At 40.3% G+C, this 18,466-nt stretch overlaps 2 protein-coding genes across 4 annotated transcripts; one reads left to right on the top strand and one right to left on the bottom strand.

Annotated features, from left to right (window-relative positions):
- Positions 1-4,928: 4,928 nt before the first annotated feature.
- On the bottom strand, positions 4,929-11,374 carry LOC137279194 (methionine aminopeptidase 1D, mitochondrial-like). Its single transcript, XM_067811690.1, has 6 exons — positions 10,505-11,374; positions 9,867-10,058; positions 8,237-8,400; positions 7,336-7,433; positions 5,688-5,735; positions 4,929-5,112 (listed from the first exon to the last, which is right to left on the bottom strand). Exons 1-6 carry the CDS (start codon positions 10,946-10,948, stop codon positions 4,970-4,972), a joined length of 1,089 nt encoding a protein of 362 aa, XP_067667791.1. The 5' UTR covers positions 10,949-11,374; the 3' UTR covers positions 4,929-4,969.
- A 131-nt stretch (positions 11,375-11,505) lies between these two features.
- Positions 11,506-17,953, top strand: LOC137279193 (protein canopy homolog 2-like). Of its 3 annotated transcripts, none has more exons than XM_067811685.1 (6): positions 11,506-11,607; positions 12,292-12,383; positions 12,890-13,005; positions 13,307-13,501; positions 14,209-14,308; positions 15,163-17,953. In XM_067811685.1, exons 2-6 carry the CDS (start codon positions 12,299-12,301, stop codon positions 15,288-15,290), a joined length of 624 nt encoding a protein of 207 aa, XP_067667786.1. In that variant the 5' UTR covers positions 11,506-11,607; positions 12,292-12,298; the 3' UTR covers positions 15,291-17,953. The 3 variants fall into 3 exon arrangements, with proteins under 3 accessions (XP_067667786.1, XP_067667787.1, XP_067667788.1); XM_067811686.1 differs by having other exon boundaries at positions 11,507-11,634; positions 15,163-17,952; XM_067811687.1 differs by having other exon boundaries at positions 11,595-11,815; positions 15,163-17,951.
- The last annotated feature ends 513 nt before the right edge of the window (positions 17,954-18,466 follow it).

Raw genomic sequence — 18,466 nt, 5'->3', positions numbered from 1 at the left:
AATACATCAGTCAGCATGTCCTTGTTCGCGGGTTTCACAAGCATCGTTGGGGTGGTGGGGTGTACATAATAGTTAAAGAGTTCGTAACGCTGAAGATTCCCCACATAGGTACAACGTGTGAAGCTCATTGCTGGTCCCCGCCGTTATATTGGTGGAATATTGGTAAAAACTGCTTAAAACCATACTCACTCACTAGCATCGTCTTAACATTGCACCACTTCGGGATGTCCTCCGACACGACACGACGCTGACGCAATTTGGTATAAGTGGCATGCTGTTCACTCACTCACTCATACATAGTGCGGTCATAGTCAGTGAACTGGACTGTCTGCACTGTTGCCTGCATGGGCGTTACTTCATCTTCACCAGCTATCCTCTTGTTGCCATCGAGTCCTCGTGTTGAATTACCTCGGGCTGAGCATAGACCACACTTACGTTATTTCTGTCATCCTCATGTCACCCCATATTTCTCCCAATGATGTCGGGTTAGAATGGTGACCCGTAATAACCTCTGCCTGTCCCATGAGAACTTAATGGTCAGGATGCTGTTGTACAAAACAACCTTAGCGCCATGGCTACCTTACATCAGTGTTAACGTATGGGAGTTACGGTTACATTAGCGCTAAGATCACTTTGTAAAACGGTGCCTTGGATGGGTGACCTTAACTGCGGTCATGGTTACGTGGCCGCTTAGGGCGTTGTTCATACGATCTATCACTTGTTTATCTGGTCGAAACCGATCATCACAGACCCGTCATAATAGTGGCATATTGCTGAATTCGACGTTAAATTAACAAATGTATTGAAGAGGTAATTCCCAATGCAAGAAATGCTTATCAATGCAATTATTGTTTCCTTTTAATACCATGTGCTTGTGGGTATGGTTCACTTCTGAACATAAACAGCCCGTGGCCATGTAACAAATGGCTGACGTGATCCATTGTGAAACGTAAGAAGGGCACAGTGCAATGTTTACTCAATCAATTGTTTCATTGTGCAGAAACCTGGTATCAGCATGTTGCATTGGTGTTCGTAAAGAACCAGTCACGTGTTACGTCAGGTCCTATAGTGTGACACCATGACAATATCTGCATTGTTCACAGGACCCACCATTAAGTCAGTGTCTATAAATTGGGCAATCGCCAGGAACATAACATTCTGGGATCTGTTTCAATAAAAGTGCAGTAAATGAAATTCATTTCGAATAATTGTCTATGAGGCATGAGAGCCACTCCAGAACGCGTCGACATCCTGAATACAAGGCCTTGGTGTGTCTCGACTTCACAGCTCCTCACATGCCCTGGTCAACCCAAGATCTCGACCTTTAACACAGAGACCGTTAAACCCCGCTGAGAATTGGACTGAAAGAAAGAAAATGGTGACAGGTGCTGATGTAGACATATCTCAGTAAATAGACATAATATTTCAAGATTCAGAACTGACATGATATATTACAAACTCAGAGTCCTTTCATATCAATATTTCATCTCCTCGGTATAAGAATCAGTCCCTTCGACTGCTGCGTTCTTTCGCTGCAGGCCAACTGACCAGTTCCTATCAACACTTGTACCCACTTACGCTGCATGGAGCTTTCAGTCGAGCAATGTGTGGCGATCAATGCCAATCTGCAGATTCCCAAGGGGAATTTCTTGCGTTTTATTAACTCATTTGTGCCAGCAACTCCTTGGAGTAAAGTTCTTTTCACAAATTAGACCTGACCCGTGGCTGAAAGAGTTAAACTGTTTATTTCAGGCCTCGCCCAAAACAAGGTCATAGAGTTGTGGAAGCGAGGTGCCTTAAACGTGTACGCCAATATGCAGAGTGCAGCAATATCCGATACATGACCAGCCGCTCAGATCGGCAGAATTGGCGGTCAAGCAAAGCTCACATATATCCTCAGAGGATAAGCTCTTTGAATAAGCACAGTTTAATGACCGGTATACCCGAGCTCAGTGGATAAGCACTGTTCAGTGGAAATACTCAGTGAATATGAGTACAGCTTACTGATATCCCCAGTGGATAAGCATGCGTTGATCTTACAGGTATACTCAGTGTATAAGCATACCTTACTGATGTACTCATAGTATAGGCACAGTTTATTGGTATACTCGGTGTACAGGCAGAGTTTACTGATATATACTGCTTATCCACTGATGCACCGTGGGGAAAGCACAGTTTACTGATATACTCAATGGATAAGCTCATCTTGCTGATGTACTCAGAGTCTAAGCAGAGTTTATCACTAAACTCATTGAATATAAGCACACTTTACGGATATCACCAGTGGATAAGCACAGTTTACTGATATACTCAGTGGATGAACTCATTGAATATAAGCATAGTTTATTGATATACTATGTGGACACGCACAGCTTGTTGCCAAGTTCCATGGATAAGCACAGTTTACGGATATGTCTTTAATAGAGCATGCTGATGTACTCATGGATAAGCACAGCTTCTCAACATGCTCTGATTGGGGCATTCTCAGCAACCTCAGAAAAGGCACCCTATTCGCGGCCATACACACTCCAATTGCACACATTAATGAGGATATTCAACTTACATGCTCTGTCGATAAGCATACCTTGAGGGCATAATCGTTGATAAACACGTGATATGACTATTAGTAAGCAGAATTCGCTTAATAAATGTAGTTATTTGGTTATTCTACTTGCTGATATACACACTCATTAATCACAAATCACCGATGTACTCAGCCATTGTGCTCATCTGTGCCAGCAGTTCCTTCACCTGAGTTAAAGTGTTTATTAAAGGTCTTTCAAAACAAGGTCTTTCATTTGTAAGAATACTCCGCAAACACAGTCATTTAGCATCACAAGCTGATATACCTAGTCAAAGGCATCTCAGCAAGTAAGCACCAGTTTCAGATATATTCAGCACCACACAATAAGCCACAAGCTGATGTACCCAATCAATAAGCACAAGCCGATATACACAGTCAATAAGCACCACAAGCTGATGTATCCAGTCAATAAACACAAGCTGATTTACCCAATCAGTAAGCACAAGCTGATATACACAGTCAATAAGCACCACAAACTGATGTACACAGTCAATAAACACAAGCTGATTTACCCAGTCAACAAGCACCGCAATTTGATATGGACAGTCAATAAGCACCACAAACTGATATACCCATGAAATTAGCACCACAAGCTGATGTACACAGTCAATAAGCACAAGCTGATATACCCTGTCAGTAAGTACTACAAGCTCATATACTCAGCAAGTAAGCACCACAAGCTGATATACACAATCAATAAGCAACAAGTTGATGTACACAGTCAATATGTTCATCACAAGCTGAAGTACACAGTCAATAAGCACCACAAGCTATATCGTCATAAAGTACATACCAAAGATATTATCCTGCAGATGTGCTCAGACATTAACTGCTGATCGCCAATAAACTTGCATCACAAGTTGCCAATTTTTTTCTTTTCTTTTGTATGTATAACAGTGTGTTTGTTCTGACAAAAATCCTTCTGTGCGCATTGTAAGTTTTTACTCTGCAGTAACCTGAACCAAGCAGGAACGTCAACACTTACCATGAACATCTGCAACCTGAAGTCTCTATCAACATCAGTCATGTTTGACGTAATCTACTGTCACAAGTAAAATATATCAGGAAAAAACATGTTTAACAAATGAACTGACATACTGTTGTATGTCAAAACAAAAGAAATACAAGTACTAGTATTGATTTGGTGGGGGGGGGGACTAAACTTCACAGACCTAATTTGATGAGTACAAGTTGTCTGCAGAAGTATGTCATCAATGGTCATGGAGAGACAGGCTCAATTTAAATAATGACTGAAGTGATTACATCAGCGATATTCAGTAACCGAATAAGTCGTTCATAATATATTAGACAGAGCACTGCTGCCGTTAGCAATTCCAGAATGTTTTACTAAAACAGGTGATAATGTCACTACAGCAAGTCAGAGTGCTCTAAGCCCTGAATCTTTTACGATTAGTTAAGATGAAATAAATGGCAGCCAACACTAGACACATGCACAGCATCTGCAGGGGGCCAGTTGTATTACAGGCATGTGCTTTTAGTTTTAGTCTAGGGACATATAATGACGCCCACGGGAACATCTGAAATGAGGTCAGAGTTGCAATTTATAATATCAGTCGTCTGCTTTGTTGTGACGTCATTGCCAGATGGTGGGGTCATTGCTCATTCAACTGAATATTGATTCACTTGATCCAGAATCCTAATTCATCCTTCATCAACCAGGCCGACAAAACATACTAGACCGACTGTTGACAACCAAAAACAGTCTAGCAAACGGCCATGCTGTCTGTTTTGGCATGTCAGTCGTTGGGTCATCTTTCACGAGGATTCTTATTCTGGACATTGGGTCCATAGATGAAGAAGTTGATAATTTACAAACTCTATTATTCAGAGGAACTAAAGAGTAATGTTTTGGTCAATAGATCACTTTAAAACAATGTTCTACATTATCATCTGAGCTCAGTGTATTGACTTAAAAAACCACTCAGCAATAATCCAGCTCTGGGCATATAACCACGGACTGCAAATGATTGAATCTAGTCTGCCAAACAAGTGATCAATATTATAAGCACACGCCATTAAAGCAGTCGAGATTGGCCACTTAATCGACTGAGTCATCGTCCACGCCTTACATTTGTTACTATGTATCTCTTCTAACCCCACCTTGAGCTGAGTAGAAGTCTGGTATCAGCAAATGGTTTTCTAGGCCCAGAAGCTCACCTTTTGTGCCAATCTACTAAACTCATTTTTCATCAAGATATTTCTTCTATGTCTACCAAAACCAATATTAAAGATCAGATCAATTCTTACCCTGTACTAGTGTGTCACACATTTGGCAGTTATGTGAGGGATCCATATCATTAAAAATACAATGTAAACTCCCATATGATACGTTCAAAACTATAAATTTATTTCACTCTCAACACCTCACAGTGTGAGGATCTCCACCCCTTCCTCTGTGATTAGCACAGTATGCTCAAACTGGGCAGATCTGCAGCTGTCCAAAGTCACTGCTGTCCAACCATCCTCCAAGATACGGAAGTCTGGATGTCCCGAACAAATAATTGGCTCTGTGGACAAAAGCGTGCATTGTAGCACCTGGAAGTGATAAAGATGCTGAAGAAATCAGTACAGCAAATATCCAGTCATTTAAGCCATGAAACAACATGTTTAAGGGCCACAAACATGTTCTACACATTGAGTTAGAAATTAACAATGTATGATAGAAACTAATAGATCCTTTTCATATTCCTAATATTCAAATCAAAGTTCTAAAGGATTCCATGATTCAAATGCAGTCTCAGAAATCTTTGATGTCCCTCCTACTTTTCATACCCCAGTGGATGGCACAATTCATTAAACTGTAATAAAAAATGGTTTTGCTGAAAGTAGTTTTGCTAACACAAAACCATATAATACTACTCAGGGTGAAAGTCATATTAGTTTCAGTTGCATGGCACCAGTATTAGTGTGATGAAAAACAGACTACTACAAGGGATGAAGTGACCACTGGTAATTGGTTCTGAAATGTCTCAATGAGGCAAGTTATCAACCAGGACCAAATGCGAGGAGAGACATAGAGCTGAGAGCCAGCATGGGTGATTAAATTATGTGTAACAACAATCCTACACATAGAGAAACTCACCAACAGTGAAAGTCATCCTCGGTGCCATGACAGCCTCATCATGATGCTCTGCAAATACATTAGACTAATTAAACAACTTGACACTGTCATGATATCTACACAATACAAGATGCCATCAATAGTAAGTGAGGAAAATTGGTGCTTAAAGGTAGGCAATCATTAACATCAATGAGGGTGCTGTCCCTGTACCCATGTGGTCAGTTCTGTCCCTGTACCCATGTGGTCAGTTCAGTCACTGTACCCATGTGGTCAGCTCTGTCCCTGTACCCCTGTGGTCAGTTCAGTCCCTGTACCCATGTGGTCAGCTCTGTCCCTGTACCCATGTGGTCATTTCAGTCCCTGTACCCATGTGGTCAGCTCTGTCCCTGTACCCCTGTGGTCAGCTCTGACCCTGTACTCCTGTGGTCAGCTCAGTCCCTGTACCTGTGTGGTCAGCTCTGTCCCTGTACCCATGTGGTCAGTTCAGTCCCTGTACCCCTGTGGTCAGCTCTGTCCCTGTACCCATGTGGTCATTTCAGTCCCTGTACCCCTGTGGTCAGCTCTGACCCTGTACTCCTGTGGTCAGCTCTGTCCCTGTACCTGTGTGGTCAGCTCTGTCCCTGTACCCCTTTGGTCAGTTCAGTCCCTGTACCCATGTGGTCAGTTCAGTCCCTGTACCCATGTGGTCTGCTCAGTCCCTGTACCCATGTGGTCAGTTCAGTCCCTGTACCCTGTGGTCAGCTCTGTCCCTGTACCTGTGTGGTCAGCTCAGTCCCTGTACCCATGTGGTCAGCTCAGTCCCTGTACCCCAGTGGTCTGCTCTGTCCCTGTACCCATGTGGTCAGTTCAGTCCCTGTACCCATGTGGTCAGCTCTGTCCCTGTACCCATGTGGTCAGTTCTGTCCCTGTACCCATGTGGTCAGTTCAGTCACTGTACCCATGTGGTCAGCTCTGTCATTGTACCCATGTGGTCATTTCAGTCCCTGTACCCATGTGGTCAGCTCTGACCCTGTACTCCTGTGGTCAGCTCTGTCCCTGTACCTGTGTGGTCAGCTCTGTCCCTGTACCCATGTGGTCAGTTCAGTCCCTGTACCCCTGTGGTCAGCTCTGACCCTGTACTCCTGTGGTCAGCTCAGTCCCTGTACCTGTGTGGTCAGCTCTGTCCCTGTACCCCTGTGGTCAGCTCAGTCCCTGTACCCATGTGGTCAGTTCATTCCCTGTACCCCAGTGGTCTGCTCTGTCCCTGTACCCCTGTGGTCAGCTCTGACCCTGTACTCCTGTGGTCAGCTCAGTCCCTGTACCTGTGTGGTCAGCTCTGTCCCTGTACCCATGTGGTCATTTCAGTCCCTGTACCCATGTGGTCAGTTCTGTCCCTGTACCCATGTGGTCAGTTCAGTCCCTGTACCCATGCGGTCAGCTCTGTCCCTATACCCCTGTGGTCAGTTCAGTCCCTGAACTGCTGTGGACAGTTTGGTCCTGCTATCCCTGAGCTACACTTATGGGCTTACCCCATAGCATCAGAGTGTCATTGGTAAGAACACGTGTAAATTACTTTACAAAGGCCTACTATTTCACTGCCTTGACAAACTGAACCACTGTACTATAGCCATAATTACTTTGCTGTACAATCCCAGTTTAAGACCCAATATATGAATTGTTTTGTACAAACCAAAGTGGAGGATATCAGGCTTTTCATGAAAGTTTTCTCCTATTCCATGTCCACAGAATTCAGGGATGACAGAGAATCCAGCACTGTGAGCAGCAGAACTAAAGGAAAATACAGGTCATCTGTGAACAATCATTTACAAATCATTGTCATCATCTGAGTAGTACTTAAAGTTGAAATAAGTCAGTAATATCTTTGGACAATTCTGCTTGAGTGAGTGAGTGGGTGAGCGAGTGAGTAAGCGAGCTAGCGAGCTAGCTAGCTCACAACAAATGGGTTAACCACTAGGTTACCCATCTGCACCAGGATTGGTTTGTACTTTTGTTTTTTGTTTAACATGTTAAATGCCACATTCAGCAATATTCCAGCTGTATGGCACTTGTCTGTAACTTATCAAGGCTGGTCTAGGCAATCCAGTGATCAACATCATGAACAGCAATCTAAGATGTGTCAACCAATGGTTATATCAGTTACATTATTGATCAGTTACTGTTTATGGCAAATACAGCAGTGTTAATTTTTTCAGAGGGGCTGGAGGGTAGTGTAGTGGTTAAAAAGTTTGCTCGTCACATTGAAGACTAGGGTTCAGTTCCCCACATGGGTATAATGTGTGAAGCCCACTTCTGGTGACCCAATTGTGATAAAGCTGTAACATTGTTAAAATTGACGTAAAACCATACTCACTTACCCCCTAATTGATTCGGAGTAACAGCCTTAAATCCATCTCATCAATATAGACTACCATCACTTGACATTTCCTTGTTCTCAAACCAATTTTATAATCTCAGTCTAGTGAACTAACATGCATTACAAAAGCTGCTTAACACAAACAACAGTTTAAGGAAATCAGTTTCCTAACGTTGGTAAGGCTTTGCCTCTGCATGGTATTAGCAATGTGACAAACCTGATTGCTTTGCCAATTTCACAGAATCTGACACCCGGTTTGCAAACAGAAACACCTGCATCTCGGCAATGTCTTGCAACATCAACCAACAACTGACCTCCCCTGTCAACATTGCCAACCAGAAACGTCTTCGAGCAGTCACCATGGTAACCATTCAAGTACACCTAGACAACAAAGATGATACTAGATCAATACACAAATCAATTTTCTTTCATGTCGGTAAACATGAGAAAGTTTTTTTAAGAGAAACATACATTTTGAACTGCAGCAATTTACTGCAGTTCAATTTATTTGTCCCTAACCACAATCAATATTGATGTTGCGTGTAAATCAATATTGTTTTTCAAACCTGTGGTTAATGTGACACAAAATTCAGAGGAATGCAGCAATATGTAAATCAAACAATCAATAACACAATGGTTTTACAATGGTTGTGACATTGAAACTAATGTCAAAATGGTTACATTTTCAAAAAAGTATCGAGTGAGTGAGTGAGTGAGTGTGTGAATGAGCGAGTCCAGTTTTGCGCCACACTCAGCAATATTGCTGCTAAACGGTAGCAGTCTGCAAATAATTGAGTTGGGACCAGACAAATCCGTTATTCAACAGCATGAACATCAATCTACGCAACTGGGATACCAATTCAGCAAGCCTGACCATCCAACCCTGTTAGTTGCCTCTTGCGACAAACATGGGATACTGAAGATCAATTCTTCACAGGTTAACAAACGCAGTATTCTTTCGTGTGACCAAAATGACCTGTCATGAAGGAACTTATTTGAAATGTTCGTTACTCACAGATCTCCATAAATGTTGACTTGTATAGTACAAGCACACCAGAAATGGACATTATATAATGCACCTGAACTAAAACTGTTAGCATGACTTGGCACTGATTTTCCCACACAGCTACACCATTGTAAACCATGTTAACATGTAATACTGATTTGTTTGTCACCCATTACAGTAACTGTTGTGTCCTGACCAGACAATCAAGTGACAGATATTTTGAACAGCAGTCTACACCATAAGGCTACCTTAACAGACTATCAGCCAGATCAAATGATCCATTTGTACTGTAAGAGCCGACAAATGGAATCGGGTGGTCAGAATCTCTGACTTGGTCGACGCATATCATCCTATCACGATTGTGTAGATCAATCATGCTGTTGATCTCTTGATTGTAGACTCAAATAATTACAGTCATTTGACATGTACATTGCTGAGTTCAATGTTAAACTACTAACAAAATGATGCATTTACTTGTCTCCTATGGGTGAGTGTGTTTAGTTTTACGCCGCACTCAGCAATATTCCACCTCTACGGTAGTGATCTCATCGGTAAATAATCAAGTCTGGACCAGACAATCCAGTGAACAAAAGCACGGGCATCAATCTGCGCAACTGGGAATTGATGACATGTGTCAACCAAGTCAGTGAGCCTGACCACCTGATCCCGTTAGTCGCCTCTTACGACAAGCAGGGTCGCCTTTTATGGCAAGCATGGGTTGCTGGAGGCCTATTCTACCCCGGTCATTCACGGGTCAACACAGGTTGCCTAGGATCTACTCTAACCAAAACTACTGTTTCCCCATGGAAGCATTGTAATACTGGATAGGGAATGTGCCTACTGTCACATCAATGTTGATGATGTCTCCGTCCATCAAGGGCCTACTGTCAGGGATGCCGTGACAAGCAACATTGTTGACAGACGTACACACAGACTTGGGGAAGCCCTTGTACAACAGTGGAGATGGATATGCATTGTTCTCTATGGACAATCTGTGGACAAGCTGGTCAATTTCATCTGTTGTCACGCCTATCTGAAGTAATTGAGAGTATGAGTAGGTGGATGAGCCAGGGTTGATACTTCACAACAAGTTGAACTTCAACATGTCTTCAAAGTATCTGAATGTTCTCCATCACCTGACATATAAAAACTACCACATTAGGTCTCTTGAAGTAGATGAAGTCAGAGAGGATAGCATCATCAACGTGAAATGAACTGACGCCTCCTTAACAAAACCTTCTCTTGAATGTAAACAACATTAAGCTGAAATACACTGAAGACACAATTAATCTTTACATTTCAGAACTATATAGGGGGGTGAACCAGACAAATGTATTATTTTAAACACGTTTGTGTACAAAACTTCTTAATATGAAGCACAGGTATTTTTAACCAACAGTATTAGTGGTCCATTATGAAAAAAATGCCTCATACCTGAGGTGCTTATCTATATACACTGACAGGTACTGTTCATCTCACCCTAACGGCTTCTCCAGCCTTTTCGAGGATGTTACTTGCCAAGGAGCAGGCTGCTTTCATCCCATCTATCTGGGTCTGGTTCTTCAGTGGAATCGGCTTGCTGGCCACAGGAACACTCCCTGTCTGCACATACACAGGTCTCTTGATGTGATCAGGAACGTGGGAGACACTGCTTACGTTCTGAGGCTGTACCAGACTGTACAGTGTGCGTACACACTCATGTAGCTCTTGGGGACCTCTTTTCATTATTTCACGTGGATTGCGCGATCTTTGTAAACTCAAGTGTCTTTTCTTAACCGTTGTGTGAGTGTCACAGTTCGTGGCACATGGTTGTACCTTGCGAACAGCTGATGACAAGTCTCTCTTCATCTGACCTATCATAAACTTGGTACACATTTTGACATCGGTGTGTTTGAATATCAGCATGCACCTCGTGCCTGACATGGTTTCCAGATATATATTGCATATATTCAATATTCAGTGCAGATACTTATGTTTTAGTTTATCTAGTATGTCGTTCGGATTCAACGTTTCCCATCAAAACGACATGCATGCTCCGGGATTTGTTCAACGTTCTCAATATCTTCTCCCATTAAGCTCATGTCCTCATTTGACGCATTAGTGGTTGTATTTGAACGATGTGTTACGTATGTTCTTGTTCTATATACACCCAAGGAATTATAAAATACGTGTACAAGAACTGAGTGATGAAGTGATGCATGCAATCTGTTTTCTATAGCTCCAATAATATCACAAGATACCAGGCTACAAATTTGATATCATCTTGGTATTTTTAAGTGAATGTTGGTTGTTAGAACCAAAACCATTCGTTCAAATAGGACCCAAAGCATGGAGACACTTATAGCATACACAATTGTAAACATTTTGCTGTCTTCTGGTTTTGTGAGACGAAAACATTGCTATTGTTCCCGTAAGGGGATTGAACTATATATTAATGTACAGTCCGTGAGTTTCATTTGACAAGGTGTGTTTTCAACGTTGGTGGTGTGCTAAGCAAGTCGCGAGACGTGCAGACGAAAACATACCGGCGTGTCGCCAGCGTGTTGGACAGTGTAGAACAATCTATTTGGACAAGTAAACAGGTGACGTGCATTGACAACAGGGCAAACGTGAGATTTCTTAAAATGCAAAATGCTTTTTCCCAGGTTGTTTATTAATTTGAATACAAACATTTGTCAATTGTGTGATCTGTTCTACGAGTCACTTCTCCGCCAATGAGCAATCACCACGACTCTCTCAGCTGGCAGTGCCGGTAGACGCTCCATGCTGACAACGAAGACTGGCAACCGGGTATAATGCTGGCAGTTACTCAAACAGTACTAAGGATAACTAGACAGAAATAATGCTCAAATATTTCATCCTTTATAATCCACATACTTGCCTCGTTTAAGTTTTGACAGGTGCTCAATGTGTGATTGGTTTGTAAGTAGTTGCCTCCCTTTGATTTTCACAGGTCTCTGTTTGAGACAAACTGATTATTTCCAACTGAACTGGCTGTATTCCATGGCAACTAATGAATATATCCTTTTCTTTAATTCTTTTCGATACACTTATCTGTTAACATGCAGTAAAACACAAGCCTTTTGAGTTTAGGACTAGATACCCACACACTAATCCATGATTCAACTCTTTTCAAAAGGTGGAGTTTAGTGGCCCTTAAAATAAATAATACACCATTAAATATTGCTGTTCAAAACAATATGAGTTTTGTGTGTTTGCGTACTTTCTGCTTAGTCTTTAATACTTATATATTTTCTCATTGACAGCCTGAGAATGGATCTGCTGTGCATTGCCATGTGTCTACTGGTGCTGTTTACTGTTGGAGAAACACAGAAAGATAAGCAACTGTATTGTGCTGGTGAGCTTAGGAACAATGTGTATTTATGCCATGGAATTCAAGTATGAAACAGCCTATTTCCTATCCATTATATAGTGTAGTCACTGATCATGATTAGAGGTAGCGTGTGGTTTTATGTCTGCATATAATGATATGCCATGTACTCTATTAATCACGATCATTTATTTAATCCAGCCTCAGTTTCTTTTCTTTAGTCATGTTTGTCACGAGCACTGATCTAGTGGAATATGGAGTTGACATGTTTCAACCATGTTGAACAATCTGACCATACCTTTTCAAACACACATTGTTTGTTGTCAGAGGACTACTTTTAAGGGAGAGAAGTACAAAGAGAACTGTGTTCCATGGTGCCATGTGCAAAATACGACATCAACAGTTTAGCTAAACCTTAATGGCTGTATTGATTGTTTGAACAACTTGAATAAAATGAGCTATGATGGCAGTCCAGTTTCCCTTTTACAGCTTGCTTATGGATGATAGTAAGACTGTCTTCTGTTTACCTACAGTGTGCCGAGTCATGGTTGATGAAATGGCCTGGAGCATAAGTCAAGTTGATCCAAAGAAAACCCTGCAGGCAGGAAGTTTCCGTGTGGATCCAAAAGGCAACCAGGCTCTCAAAGAGGTACATGATAAACAAATGTGTCTTGGCATGTCAAAGTCAATCCTAACAGCAGCAAAATACATACTTTCAGTTTGCTTCTTTACCTTTCAGCCTTTTTGTAACAAACTGAATGGTGTCACATAATTTGAAGCATTTTAGGTTTAAAGCAGTGCTTTTCTAAGTAATGCAGTATTCATGGATCAGAATGGGTATGACTGAAAAATGAGGAAAATGGGGATGTAATGGACCCTGAAAGGGATTAAATGATATTTAGTTGTGTGCCAACTACAAAATACTTAAAATATATCTACCTTTCTTTTAGATTCCATATGCAAGGTCAGAGACTCACTTGACAGAGCTGGTTGAAGAGGTTTGCAGTCGCATGAATGAATATGCTCAGACAACAGATGATGATGGAAAGAAGAGCGTTGTCAGGACCAACTCCAGGAACGGCAAACCTCTGTCTCTCAAGAACATCAACATCAACAGAGAGATACAGCAACAACTACGTTTCTACGTAAGATGACGACACACAGCATCTGAGACTATCTTTTGACCAAAAGCTTTTTGAACTTTACAATAAGAAAACATGAACATTTTTTTCAGTCCTAATGTTGTAATGCATTTTGTATTTGTTTGAATGTGAGACAGTGTTCCTTTGAACAGTTTTACTTTAGTCTGTTGTCTTGTTTCCTTCATGAGGAACTGATATTATCTCTTAGGTATCAACACAACAATTGAATATATATTACTCGATTTTTAACATGGTATGCATTAGAGTTTGACAAAGTTGGGGACTCATTAAAAGCATTAACAAATGAACTCTGACAGCATGCAGTATTACTTAGTTCTAAAGTCAATTTGATGATAGTCACCAGGTATTAATATTTGCCTTCTGTGGTCTTGTCTTCTGGAAATATCTACACAAGAAACTGTGGACTGTCATGTATGTGTTCGGTTTTATTGAGGAGAGCTGCTAAAGATAATTGTCACTTTTATCTAGAAGCTGGTAGGTTTTGTTCATGAACTCCGGCTACTAATTTGTTGATTATGGTATATTGATAAGAATATTGATAGGATTATGATCATTTGACTCTTAAGCATCATGAGGCACTCAAAATGAGATATATTAGCTAGCATCACTGGCATTATTTCTACATATATGACAAATTTGTGTTTTGTATGCTATGCACCTATATGTGATGGCACTGTGCCCTGTTCTAGTGTGAATCACTGATCGAGGAACATGAAGAGGACATTATTGGGCTTTTCAAACGCAAGAGTTTGCCTAATGCTGACCGAATCATCTGTGGAGATATTGCAGGTATGTCATTTCGGTGTGTAGCTTGTGTTAGTGAATAGCCATGTGTACATATGTGTGTTCAGGTTCTCTCAATGGTCTGTTTGTGGTGAAAACATACTGATGAGTTTCACTTTAAACAAAATCATAAAACAAGCAAAGAGAAATTAGATTGCGATTCCTCATAATTTTAACATATGTCATATTTGGGATTACACTTTCTTATTCAAATTTTGTACGTTTTTGGTTGAGTCCCATCCGGGATTTGTACCAGCACCCTCAGAGTCCGGCACCTAATTGCCAGCACACAAACTCAGCCGCCTAGCCCACTCAGCCACCGCAACTTCCACAAAAATGGAAGTCGGACAACTGGTTGTCTAGCCTGCATACTGTGTGTATCCCTCTGATAAGTTTAAACTGGCACAGCTCCCACAGCTGAAAGAAATTTTAGCACAGCTGTTATACATTTTACCTCTTTCTAAATGGCACTGCATAATCATAGCTTTCGGCCACGAATGCCTTCAACCGATTCACTGACTACAGAAAGATTCATTTCTCACCAAGCTATTGCTTCTATTGCCTTTGAACTGTTGATTCCATGGTTTGCTTAATTGTTTGAATATCCAAGGGAGAGAACTCTGCATTTTTCATTTAATGATGAATAGCAGATGTAGGGAATCATCATCATTAATCACTATGAGGAAACAACTCATGATCAGCTATGATCATCACAGTTCTTTATCATCCTTTGCTTTCTGTTTCAGATATTATTGCCAAATAATGTAGCTGGATAGTCAAACAAATTGAGTCAAATTGAATCCTATAGAAAGTTCTGATGGCAAATGATTGCATAGCTCATACATTCACATCTGTTTCAGCTGCGTGTACTGAAGCTGAACTGAGTGAACCTCTAGCAACATTGAAAGCTGAGGAAGAAATAGAGGCAGAAGAGGAAGAACCTGAAGAAGATGAAACAGAGCCAGAATCAACTAAGGAGGAATTATGATGACTTTGATCTAGGATATCTGTTTCACTGATGTATCCACTCATTTACCCATCATCCACTTGCAATGTGTATTGGGAACAAGCTGTCATCAAGTCATTATCAGGATTTTATTGGAGTGTTGTCTGTGGGAAAGTTTAGAACAATGTTTGGAAATTTTTTTTGACAAAATGACTTGTTGACAGTGTGATCTTGGATATATTTCAGTATTGTAACCTTTTTCGGTGTTCAGTGTTTTTCAGTACAGGACACGAATGATGTGATGTTACATGAGTAATAATGAGCACATAAACACTGTGTACACATATGGATATACTAAAATTGTCCCTTTGTTCCACTTCTTATAAAGTCCATTTTACCAGTCCAGAGTTTTGTATGACACATCTTTGAAATATTTTCAAATTGCGGGGATTTGGGACAAAACCTTTAGTATGATTGTTAGAAACACAATTGATATACCTAGAGATAGCATAACGTACATTTGCCTTGATCAGACTAAGGACATTTGTCTGTGTTTGCAGTTACAATTTCACTTTGAAATAATCAAATCTAGATCAAGTATATAATAATGAATTTTGTAACAGATTGTTATCACTCTAAACTTCTGTGGCCACAGTGTGTGGAAGGCATTTCTTGAGTCTCAAGCTGTGATACTGCTGAAAGCATAAAACCATGATTCCTCTTTGGATCTAGATACACATGTAAAGTGCTTGTACCTAGTTTCTGGTATCTTACCAAAGTAAAATCAGTGCCGTGAATATACAGGTAGTTTTAAAGGATGCATTGAAGTTTTGGAAATTTAGATGCAGATTGTATGGTGCTAACTAAATCCAAACGTTTTCCTACTAAAATCAGCCATTAATAATTTTACCAGTACAAGATTATGGTGATGACTTGCTGTGAATTTAGACATTAGCAGAAACACCAATCTCTATGATTTTATCGTTAGTCGCTACAAATTTTAACTTCAAACTACGCCAATACGATATCCACTAGAAAAACCTACTACTAATTTTGAACGTTGAAACTACTATTTGCAACACTCTGGGGTTGTCATATCTGCATTAGACAGTAATCATGACAGCTGAAAAGCAAAACTTTATAAGCTTCCTAGTCTGTGAAGTTGTGTTTTGTCATGATATTGAAATAATTGGAATCTTTTGCAGGCAACTCACAACTTCCTTCACAACACACATACATGTATTTATTTATTTGATATTTGGTTTGTATTCAAATAAGTAGTGCTTTATGTGATTCTGCCTTTTACATTATGTTGTGGGGAAATGGATTTTCTCTTTGTTTCCAAATGTTTTGTATATACATATCAAAACTTCCTCACAATATTTCAGATACAGAAAACTGTGTGCATAACTGTTTTCCTCACTAGTAAGTCTTTCATCATCATTAAAAACATTTTAAAAAAATCATGTATGCATTGTGCTTAGAGCTTCATGTGAATCATTCACTTTCTTTAAGAGCACAATATATAACATTACATTCTCCATTCTCCATTCTCAAGGTGACAGTCTTGAGCAATTTGCATTTTGTTATTTGAGCTACTCTAGATGCATTGGAAACAGTTGAGTGCTTGTATTTTATGACAAGGTGTTATAATAATAAACAATAAGAATACAGAAGCTGTATCACACTAAGTGTCTTATGAAAAGCATATTAAATTTAGAGTAAAATCAACAGATATTTGCTTATCCAGTCTCTAATGATGTATAGTGTGAGACCAGATGAATTTTAAGATATCAATTTTGCTGAAATAATATCTGTGTTTAGATAGCTTTGAATGAAAAGGAATGTTATAGACAAATGCAGACAGGCCTGTTTCACGTGTTCCATCCTTTCCCACTTTCATCTGCTTGTTCAGATCATACAGGTTTCACAATCAATATGAGCAATGGAGAATATTCCTTACTTTTTAGATACCTCAGAATTTTGTACTGGTAGTTGCAACCTGAAGTGAAAACATGTCTAATTAGATGTGTTTTCAAGATGCTTTTTATCACATTTAAAAGCCTACAATGTGAAAGAATCTATTTTTGATAATGTAATATTACTCCTGAGGGCATCTTGCTCTTACTTTAGAGTTCAGTCAAGGGTGTAGCTATCATTATCAAAAGAGCCTGTGTTATATGTGATTGTTGCTACAAAGGTCAAGCAAGTCGCCAATACTTTCTAAATATAAAGTTTTGCAACCTATCAGGCTTAAAAGAAAAAAACTGGCTTGCTATGCGCCTATCACTGTCTCCCATCTGGTTGGCCCATGTAAGATGTACAGTTATGGATGTATGAAGCCGACTGCTGTTACTGAGTGCACTTGACTGTTACAAGTTGAATGTATCTGAAACCCTGTGTGCATCCTGGTGTAGGTCAAAAGTATACATGTGTGTCTTTGGAGCCAACTGGGTCCTTGGTGTCTCTGGATGTAGGATGTTCTTTGTATTTGTGGAGTTACCATGAATGAGGGTGTCCTGGATGTGGCAGAGTAGGCATAGAGGGTATGGATATGTAAATGGTAAGAGTTGGAAGCACAGGAAGCATTTTGAATGTGTATGAAACAATGCAGAATGATGTTCTCCTGTATTGCCGTTCCCTCACTTGTTATATGGACATGACTGATGTGTGCTGTTGTGTAAATAAATATTATTTTTAATATTCTCTTGCTTTGTTATCATCTTCTCAAACCACAGCTGACTGATTGTGTTCCATCACACCTGTGAAAGATCAATGAAACACGCATTCCAGCATTTTTAGAAACTTATTTAAATAGCATTCATGCTGGCACACACACCCTGGATGTGAAATGTGTCCACACAACCTACACCAAATTGGAACCCTTTTCAGTTCAATTTCAATGTTAGCAACTATCAGTTTTATGTTGCCCTTGTCATTCATGTCATTACAAGTGGGTAAATTCCGTTTCAAATGTATGATTTCTACGTTGCAATTGTTTTTTCACTGTTCCTCAATGCTTCTAAACAGGACTGTGAGGGAGGAAGAGGGGTCAGCACTCTGATATATCAGTCTGTAACCACAGTTGTAGGCCAATGCTGCTTCTGAAACCAGAGCCCACTAGCGTAAAGCGATCTTAGCTCTACGTACTGTCTTAAGCCTATGTTAAATAATGGGAGTCACAATCAATGTACATGGCGCTAAGATCGCTTCGTGCA

The sequence above is a fragment of the Haliotis asinina genome, chromosome 3, assembly GCF_037392515.1.
Source record: "Haliotis asinina isolate JCU_RB_2024 chromosome 3, JCU_Hal_asi_v2, whole genome shotgun sequence".
NCBI classification, from domain to species: Eukaryota; Metazoa; Mollusca; class Gastropoda; order Lepetellida; family Haliotidae; genus Haliotis; species Haliotis asinina.
Note: the sequence above shows the minus strand (reverse complement) of the source record. Positions and strands in the feature narration are given on the sequence as shown.

Excerpts from the sequence above, each read along its gene's own strand:
- LOC137279194 (XM_067811690.1), bottom strand. The coding sequence starts at position 10,948 with ATGTCAGGCACGAGGTGCATGCTGATATTCAAACACACCGATGTCAAA. Across the intron at positions 10,059-10,504 it reads AGGCTGGAGAAGCCGTTAGG|ATAGGCGTGACAACAGATGA; the intron begins GTGAGATGAACA and ends CAATTACTTCAG. Across the intron at positions 5,736-7,335 it reads GCCTGATATCCTCCACTTTG|AGCATCATGATGAGGCTGTC; the intron begins GTTTGTACAAAA and ends ATGTATTTGCAG.
- LOC137279193 (XM_067811685.1), top strand. The coding sequence starts at position 12,299 with ATGGATCTGCTGTGCATTGCCATGTGTCTACTGGTGCTGTTTACTGTT. Across the intron at positions 13,006-13,306 it reads GCAACCAGGCTCTCAAAGAG|ATTCCATATGCAAGGTCAGA; the intron begins GTACATGATAAA and ends CCTTTCTTTTAG. Across the intron at positions 13,502-14,208 it reads AGCAACAACTACGTTTCTAC|TGTGAATCACTGATCGAGGA; the intron begins GTAAGATGACGA and ends GCCCTGTTCTAG.